The 9,781-nt window shown below is 45.1% G+C and overlaps 1 protein-coding gene across 1 annotated transcript in view; it reads right to left on the bottom strand.

Moving 5' to 3' along the window:
• Positions 1-3,381: 3,381 nt before the first annotated feature.
• Positions 3,382-9,781, bottom strand: part of ANKRD27 (ankyrin repeat domain 27) — a 52,070-nt gene continuing 45,670 nt past the window's right edge. Inside the window, exons 24-28 of the mRNA XM_008069414.1 lie at positions 9,162-9,323; positions 7,088-7,199; positions 5,994-6,072; positions 5,732-5,804; positions 3,382-4,724 (exon numbers count right to left, since the gene is read on the bottom strand). Of these exons, the coding sequence (XP_008067605.1) occupies positions 4,491-4,724; positions 5,732-5,804; positions 5,994-6,072; positions 7,088-7,199; positions 9,162-9,323 (660 nt within the window). The 3' untranslated portion in view covers positions 3,382-4,490. The remainder of the gene's footprint in view (positions 4,725-5,731; positions 5,805-5,993; positions 6,073-7,087; positions 7,200-9,161; positions 9,324-9,781) is intronic.

The raw sequence follows: 9,781 nt of genomic DNA, 5'->3' as shown, positions 1-9,781 counted from the left end.
GTTTGAGTAAGTTGTTTTAGTACCATAGACAAGTGACCAGAAGATCTACATTTTGCTTTTCTTCCCTTCCTACTGAAAGCTTTTGAATGTATAGCAACATGAACAGATCCTGTGCAATTGTGACATTATTTATTAGGGAAAATGTCCTTAGTAGAAATAGAAGCTGACCAGCACTTTTAGTAAGGAAAAAAAACCAGCCAATCGCATCGTGGGAATTAAACTGAATCAGCTTTAACATATGAGCACAAGTTTTGAAAGTGGGTATGCTGTTTCTCTTCCTGCAGGTACTACTTCCATTTAATGTACTTCCTAGCTTTGATTTCATTTATAATCTGCTTTTCAAAGGCATTGAGGTTAAAATATCTAACAAATAATACTCCCATTGAGAACAAGTAGAGTGATACCACTGAAAAAAATGACCAAAATAATTAAGACCTACTGGAATAATACTTCAACAGTAATAAACATGTTTGTTGGGGGAAATGACTTCTAATGAGTAAAATTCAGTTGAGACAGTTTAGCAGTGAAACCTTTTGGTAGAAACCTGTGTTCTTCACTGATCAAGATGCAATTGACTGAAAACAAATGTTGTCTCTTATGTTGTGCTTTACTTCCACTAGGTTACAAAAACCTTCACTCATAAGTTTTGTTTTGTTTTTTTAAGTCGGAGTCTCACTCCGTCGCCCAGACTGGAGTGCAGTGGCCGCTCCCGGCCACCGCAGCCTCGACCCACTGGGCTCCGGCCATCCTTCTGCCTCAGCCTTCCAAGTAGCCGGAATTACAGGCACTACCACGCCTGGCTGATTTTTGATTTATTGCAGAGATGAGGTCTCGCTGCCCAGGCGGGTCTCGAACCCGCGGGCTCAGGCAATCCACTCACCTCAGCCTCCCGAAGGCGCGGGATTACAGGCTGAGCCACCGAGCCCAGCATAAGTTATTTTTTTAAGACGCATTGTCTTGTATTGCCCAGATCAGCCTAAAACTCCTGGGCTCAAGCGATCCTCCCACTTCAGCCTCCCAAGGAGCTGGGATTACAGGTACCCCACCACTCATAAATTTTAAGTCATAAATGTAACCATTAATTGAGCTATTTGGGGTTAATGTAAACCTCTTAAGTGTTTTAGTCCTGTGAGACCCAGAGCAGAAGTTCAACATTTAATAAAATAAGTAAGATTAGCAGCAGGAAAGTGATAAGAAACATGGTTTACAAGTCTCAGTCTCTGCTTTAGCCAGCATACTGCTTATGTATGATTAAACTTTGAGATTTTAATATATTTAAAATTTGTAACTAGTCAATCAAAAAAGTCAGAATAGTGTCTACCATTCTGAATGAGAAGAACATTAACATTTTTTAAAAGGAAAAGAATGATCATAAATAAAATAAATTTTGGTCAGGGAGTGTTCTGTCAGGATAAACTGTTGGTGATTTCTTTTTTTTAAAGAAAAAAATTTGGTCAGGAATTTTTTTTAAAACCCCCATTACAGGTAAATTTCACTTTAGGTCTCACTCACATAAAAAATGCTGGGGGGACATTAGACAAACCTCGTCAGGCTTCATACACCTTCTCTTGCAGAGTAACCAAGTAATGAGAACGTGTCTGCAGGCCAAACGCTTGTCTTCCAGAGACACCTGGGAATGAAAAGGGTTCGTTCTGTCCACAAAGAGAGAGGCGCCAAAAGGCAGCAAGAAGACAGACTCGTTCGGGCCAGGAGGAGAGAGTGGCTGTTCTCCACTTCCTGATCATCCCCCTCTACCACAAAGCTCAGAAGCGAGTGGCTGGGGCACACCTAGGGTTGTGGCTCCTCAGGAGGCTGAGGCGGGAAGATCACTGGAGCCCAGGGACTCGAGGCTGCAGTGAGCTATGATCACACCACCGCACTCCAGCCAGTGACAGCGAGATCCTGTCTCTGAAAAAAAAAATAATACGCTTTTTAACATATCAGTGAGCTGGTATGACTTTGAATTCAGAACTTTTTTTCACAAACTGGGAGTTTGAGCATTACCAATTTCTTTTCTTTTTTTTTTGGAGTTGGAGTCTCACTCCGCCGCCCAGACTGGAGTTCAGCGGCATGCTCACAGCCACGCGTGCGGAGCTGCTGGGCTCAGGCAATCCTTCCGCCTCAGCCTTCCAAGTGGGTGGAGCTACAATGCGCGCTATCATGCCAGGCTAATTTTTTTATCGATTGTAGACATGAGGTCTTGCCAAGTTGCCCAGGCTGTCCTGCATTGCCAATTTCTAAACTGTCGAATCAAGTTTGGTTTTTCTTTTAGATAGGGAAAGCAATTGGAAAAAGTGTTTTTAAAAATAATCGAGGTAGTCGCTTAGGATGGAAAACACTAGTTACTAGCACAGCTCAAGAGGAAACCCCCCAAGATTGACAGTCCCGTGCGAAACACTTAGCTCTCCAGGTGAAGGGCACACCAAGCTTGCAACTGCCAGTTCAGATGCCACTGCCGAGGCTCAGACCTCTAGCAAAACGGTCCCCTTATTCTCTTCTGAACCTGTTTCCTCATTTGACTCTTCTACCGTCCCGAGTGATTGTTGGGATTAAGCGAGTATATATGAAAATGTTTTTAAAATATTGTACTACTCAAAACTCAATATCGAATGTATGTATTTGTGTTGAGAATACCTGTGCTGACAAACTACAAAGGTTATCGTTTCTTAGCATAGTATAGAAGAACCATAGCGACTTAAGTCGATAGGCTGTTTTGTTTAAAAGTGGGGAAAAAGGAAGAAAATCAGAACAGAGAAATTAGCAAAGCAACAGTGCTCATTTCTTGTTTGAGCTAGGAAACTGTGTTCATTTTATTCTTCTGATTTTATTTTTCATTTTTGAGTAGGAGTCTGTTGCCCAGGCTGGAGTACAGTAGCACACTCATGGCCACCGCAGTCTCGACCTGCTGAGCTCAGGATCCTTCCGCCTAAGCCTTCCAAGTAGCTAGAACCAAAGGTACACACCACCACGCCCAGCCAATTTTTTGATTTATTATAGAGATGAGGTCTTGCCAAGTTACCTAGGCTGGTCTTGAACCCCCAGACTCAGATAATCCTCTCACCTCCACCTTCCAAAGTGCTGGGATTACAAGTGAAAGTCACCACGCCCGGTTTATTCTTCTGACGTTAAAAGAAATTAAAACATGTTCATGGGCCCTGGACACTGAGCCTATTAGATTGTGTCAGCCCTGGTCAGGTAGCTGGATGACGCTCTGCTGTGAATGATTGTGTGTACATGTTTCCATCACGTGTCATATATAACTGAAAATTAAAGTTATCCATGCAGTGGGCATTTCCCACACACAAGGCACATGCTTATAGCTAGAGAGGCTGAGAAACATTGATCTCCATAGCAAAATAACTACAAAAGCATACTATGACATACTCAAGAATCATAAAATTTACTGTTTCTTTCCATCATTTGGCACATATCCAAGGCACATTAGAAAATTAGAAATCATAAATTACTTTGTAGAAAAATAATCAGTCCCCTCCCTTCTATACATAAGTATTTCCAAGAACATGCACAAAACCATTTCCCTATTACAAAGTTATTTGAAGATGTACTCAGGACAAACCCATGTCTGTGGCTCTAGACCACTAACATAAAATAATAACAGTAAAATCTATAGAAATTTATAAGAAATGGCACCAAATTCTAACTTAAAATAACTCAGACCTGGTTTGTGCTGTAAGTTTTGAATTTGAATCAAAAGACTAAGAAGAAAATGTGCCAAATCTACTTTCTAGTCCAGTAACCATCCATCAGGTGTGACGTTTAAGAGAGGTTCTCAACAGAAGGATGTTTCTAGAAACACGGTCACAGATGCATATGTAGTAACTAAACAGCTATACTTTGTGGGAAGGAAAATTATACCCAACTTTTCCAATATGCATGATGTAGAACAGGGCTAATACATCCTTTCACTCAAATGAACATTAAAGTGGCATTTAGGCATCTTTTGGTTCAAGTGTTGCTTTGCAAAGGAACATTATCCAGGTCCTACTTGGTTCATTCCCATGTGACATTTCTGCCTGGCTCCCACGGTACCATCAAACCTAAATTGCTTCTCTTCAGCTTGCTTCAGATGGAGGGATTCCTTTAGCTTGTGGTTTGCTAATCTGGACACGTCCCAGGCCTAGCACCTTTAAGGAGGAGGAAGTCAGAATCTAGTGGGGGAACCTTCCCTGGAACCAAGGAACCCTAATACTTAGGAAATGTGTGCCTTGGACTTAGGGATCTGGATGCTACTGGAATTTCTGTCCACTCCTTTTCAAGTGTGTTCCTTCGCTCTGAAGAGGAGAGAGATGGTGATACGGTTTCTGTTGCATTGTTTCCCTCAGCCACAGAAAAGCTTTCAGGAACTTTCTGCCGAAGATGTCTTTTCTCAAGCCAGTTATTTGAAAGTACACTGAGTTCTAAGCTGTGTTCGTGCTCAGCATCTTGTTGCACACTCACTTCTTGGCAGCAGACTTCATGCCTCACGACTGTCAAGACTGGGAAGCACCAGCCTCCCGGGGAGGGGCGAGGCTGCCGGCAGCGTCCAGGGCCTTGGACACAACCGCATCGTCCACTGTGTGTCTGCGGAGCATCCGCCTGTTTCCTGGGGCAGCCGGCTTCGGGTCAGGCCTACCGGGCCAGTCACTGTTTCCTTTGTCAGCAGGGGGAGAGCTGCTCTGGTCCGGCAGGTGACTTGGTTTCAGCGTGACAGGGGGCCTCCCTGGCTAAAGAAAGAGGACAGTTCAAACAGTCCATCTGCCCTGTGCATGAAGCAGCCACCACAAGAACAGCGACCCGCCAGTGCTTGCGGCCTCAGACGGTGTGCTCAGTACCTCACCGGCAGTTTCAGCTCCGGCATCCTGTGTTCACGGTATGATGTGTGCACACTACGTGCGTCAGACAAAAAGTAGACCCAAGTTCTCACATTTAATCTGCACAACTCTGAGGAGTATGTGCTACTGTGATCCCATTTCATAGCTAAGGAAACAGAAACAGCAAAGCTCAGCAATCTGCCTCACGTCCCATGGCTACAAGGGAAGAGCCAGCAGCTGATGGACTCAGACGTTAGTAGTCTGGGCTTCCCACCAAGCAGAAGGTCTATTAGCAGAGCCACGGAAGATTAAATATGAAATTGAAGTCAGTCATGCTAATAAGAAGTAGATTCTCTAGAATGATTGAGGACTGCTGTGTTTGTTCCAACAAGCCTATGCCATGTGCCCTATAACTCCTCATCAGCAATAAGGAAAGTCAAGTTTCTGGGGAATCATTTTCTAGGACCATAGAGTGGAAATCCGGCTTATTTTTACAGTCGAGCGAATTTGAAATGCAGTAGAAAGATGGCTACATAACCGTCTATACGAGCAGGTGTATACTACATTTGGAGACGCTATCTACCCATCTGCAGGCAAATCCCCGCTTCTTTCCTTTAGTGGCGAATGCCATAGTGAGCCTGGGACCCTTCGCCCACACGCACACCAGGAGCTGCAGCCACCCTGCGTGACCACCTCCCTCTCCTCTTTCCACTCAGAAAATGCACTTGGAGATGTAACAGCCAGTGATGTCTGTACTCCTGACCATCCCACTAAAGAATTCCAGTTTTGACTGCTGCTAACTCTTAACAGTGCAGGGGATCATGACATGAAGATGGCGATCAAGGAGAAATGTGTTTCCATGATAACTTGAAAAAGCCAGGTTTACACACAGGACTCCAAACCAGTGTCTAATGACTCACCTCGTGCAAACAGCCTTCCGTAAAGTTCGGGACACTTCTGTCTCTTGCCATAATCTCTCTTGACGTCTTTCCCCTGAAACCCAAAAGAAACTAAAATAAATATCTGACTGGAAACACACCGGTTGGCCACAAGATGTCAGCATTCGACGACAATATTAGTGCAGACTTGCCCATAACCAGTTAAAGCAGCACATAACTCATGTCAGTTGTTACATAAACTGCAGGGTCAAAGCACAGAAATCAGCTTGGCATTCATACTCACTTCAATTGGCCAACTGAGGGTACGAAGTAAAACTGTCTCGTAAAAGGTTCATCTGGTAGATCATACATTTTTGAATTCCCTGCAGATAAAAGGATAAACATGTGAAACAAAAACTGCTTTAAAATTTAAATTTAAAATAGATGCAATCTTTCCAGTTTTTTAATTTTAAAAAATTTAGAAAGCCAAACACTAAATTTTCTTAAAGAAACACAGCCGATACCTATTTAGTACAGGTTGAGTAACCCTACTTCTAAAATCTGAGCTCCAAAACACTAAATTTTTTAAACTCTGTGACGTGACACTCACAGGAATTTGATTACCTGATTAAGGATGCACAATTGTAATTATAATGCAAATATTCAAAAATCCAAAAAATTCCAGAACACTTGGGTCCCAAGCATTTCAGATAAGGGATACTCAACCTGTTCTATGTGAGTCCCCAGAAACAGAAAGATTAATCTATAATACGCTGACATGCCCCAGTACAGCCAACCGTGGTGAGGCAGTCTCGGGATTATCCAGATGTGGGAGGGGTCTTATTCACATGATCGCACTGCAAATTCATATTGTAATTTTAAAAAGAAAAACAAAAATAGAATAAGGACCCCTATAAACTTTTTTTTTAAAGAAAATACTCCAGTCCCACTGCTGGTTGGCAACTCTCTTCTAATCACCGTTATCCTGTGTATGTCTGGAAATTTTTATAAAACCTTTAAAGGTAACATTAACTACCCTGGATGTCCAAGAAATGCTCAGACCGCCCAGCTTTGGAATGTGAGGCATGAAAGCAACCACAAGAAGCAGATCCTCATCTCCAGTTTGCAAGTAGAGGCCTGAACCTTCGAGGTAATGCTGAGAGTTTCTAACTTATTTCCTTAGAAAACAGCATTACCATCAACCAGAAAACTAGCAGCCAAAAAAGCTCACCCCTCCTCTGATAAATCAGGATGTTGTAACATCCCTTTCTTTGGTATCTGTAGCCCCTCCAGTCATGACTACAATTGCACTTTACATTTACAGTTAAATGAAAGCCAGCAACTGCCCTTAAATTTCTAAATAAACCCCAGTAGGGATGATAGAAGGTGGCTTCTTACATTTTTTCCTGATCTTCACAGTGACGTACTCCTTGTGGTCTGCATCAGAAACATCATCTAAGGAGGCAACACAGCTTGGTACAACCTCAAGTAATTCCATTATTTTCGAATTCTACAATTTGAAAGGGAAGAGGTAACAGTAATATTTTTATTCTTTCTTTTTTTGTTGTTTTTTTGTTTTTTTTGGATTTTTTTTGAGTTGGAGTCTCACTCTGTCATCCAGACTGGAGTGCAGTGGCCACTCCCAGCCACCGCAGCCTCGACCTGCAGGGCTCCGGCGATCCTTCCGCCTCAGCCTTCCGAGTAGCTGGAACTACAGGCACACGCTACCATGCCCGGCTGATTTTTTTTTTTTTTTATTTGTTGTAGAGAAGAGGTCTCGCCGAGTTGCCCAGGCGAGTCTCGAACCTGCGGGCTCAGGCAATTCACTCAGCTCAGACTCCCAAAGGTGCAGGAGCCACTGAGCCCGGCTTTATTCTTTATAGGTTATTGCCTGTTTTCTATCTAAGTGTCACTATTGGCAGAAAAAGCACAGAAAGAACTGGGAAACTGTGACAAAACTGTGAGGCCAGCCGGGTTCGGTGGCTCAGCCTGTAATCCGCGCCTTTGGGAGGCTGAGGTGAGTGGATTGCCTGAGTCCGTGGGTTTGAGACCCGCTTGGGCAACTTGGCGAGACCTCCTCTCTACAATAAATCAAAAAATAAGCCAGGTGTGGTAGCGCATGCCTGTAATTCCGGCTACTGGGAAGGCTAAGGCGGAAGGATCACTGGAGCCCAACAGGTCGAGGCTGCGGTGGCCGGGAGCGGCCACTGCGCTCCAGTCTGGGCGACAGAGTGAGACTCCAACTCAAAAAAAACAAAAAAACAAAAAAACTGTGAGGCCACAAGGCCTCATGATGAAGGCAGCCCTGCATTTGGGACCTGGCTCTGCCCTCCACCAGGTACTGGGCTGGGTATTTACGCACTCTGGGCAACTGGGTTGACAGTAATAAGATCTGTGGTATGAGCCGGGCTTGGTGGCTCAGCCTGTAATCCCGCACCTTTGGGAGGCTGAGGTGAGTAGATTGCCTGAGCCCACGGGTTCGAGACCTGCCTGGGCAGCGAGACCTCATCTCTACAATAAATCAAAAAATGAGCCGGGCGTGGTAGGGCGCGCCTGTAATTCCGGCTACTTGGAAGGCTGAGGCGGAAGGATGGCCGGAACCCAGCAGGTCGAGGCTGCGGTGGCCGGGAGCGGCCACTGCACTCCAGTGTGGGCGACAGAGTGAGACTCCAACTCAAAAAAAAAAAAGATCTGCTGTATGGTCATCATGAGGTTACCATGGGCCCATCACATAGTATATGCTCAATCAGACACATTCATCATCCTCCCTTAGGAAAACACTAAACTGAAAGCTTTAAATATTTCAATTCTGTCACTGAAAATTAAAAATTGATATAGTAAGCCTATGAATAGGGTGGCTTTATGGGGACTTTAACATCTCCAACGGGTCATGTCGTTACGTAGCCTCCTAGCTGTCCATTCTGAGGAGAAAACGAGATCAAAATTCAGCAAGAAAACAGGAGCAAAAAAGAGAGATCTCCCCTGGAGAAAAGTACTTTTTCCTCACCATTCTCTATGGCAAACATCCACAGCACTGGATAAAGCGGTAAGCTGGAAATCACAAACTTGCTTAGAGAACTCAAGGAGTTTTAAATCCACAAACTCAACTTTCTCCCCCAGGCTAAGGCAATGGGTGGGCTCACGTGGCAGGAACGGGAAACCACTACATCTTAACTTGCTCTTTGCCCTGAGTCCTGACTGCACTCAGTGCCGAACCAGAACACCCACGGGTGCCAGGGGTAGCACCTCCACTCAGGCCTTGGTAACCTACCCACGAGAGAAGGATTCCTGGCCCCCGGAGCACCCACCTCTGACCAGTGACCGAGGGCCAGGCTTCTCACCACAAGGGGTGAGCCGGCGCCGCGGCTCAAAGTCTGCCCGTTGTGATCTCAGATCGCGTTTAGACCCAAGACCCCGAAGCGAGCTGTGAGGGTGCTCAGGGCCCCCTCAGCCTGAAGCGCTCCCCACATACCTGCTCAGCACAATCTACAGCTGTGCGCTGCCTCTTGTTCAACAGGTGGACCGATGCTCCGTGGAGCAGAAGCAGCTCCACCACGAAGACGTGTTTTTCCATCACAGCCTCGTGCAGCGCGGTGTTGCCCTTGTCGTTAGACGTGTTGATGGAGGCCCCATGCTGGAAAGACAGACCATCGAGAGAGTGCTCACACGTGCTGCATGGAACCTGGGTGGCAGGCGGACGGACGTTCAGTGTCAAACATACTCAGCTTTGCTGGAAGTCCGAAAATGTTCTTAAAACGTTGGGAGTAGAAGAAATACTGAGATAGAAAGACTTAAAGACAAAAATGCTCACTGCAGCATTTATCATTATAGCAAAACAAAAAAACAGACGCCACTTAAATGTACAGAGCAGGAATGGTTTTTAAAAAATCACAATTTGCCAGGCTCGGTGGCTCAGCCTGTAATCCCGCACCTTTGGGAGGCTGAGGTGAGTGGATTGTCTGAGCCCGCGGGTTCGAGACCCGCCTGGACAGCGAGACCTCATCTCTACAATAAATCCCAAAAAAAAATCAGCCGGGTGTGGTAGTGCATGCCTGTAATTCCGGCTACTCGGAAGGCTGAGGCGGAAGGATC

This window comes from Carlito syrichta, unplaced genomic scaffold, assembly GCF_000164805.1.
Source record: "Carlito syrichta isolate Samal-C Ts95f unplaced genomic scaffold, Tarsius_syrichta-2.0.1 Scaffold312007, whole genome shotgun sequence".
NCBI classification, from domain to species: Eukaryota; Metazoa; Chordata; class Mammalia; order Primates; family Tarsiidae; genus Carlito; species Carlito syrichta.
The sequence above is the reverse complement of the archived record's forward strand: the minus strand, read 5'-3'. Positions and strand labels throughout refer to the sequence as shown.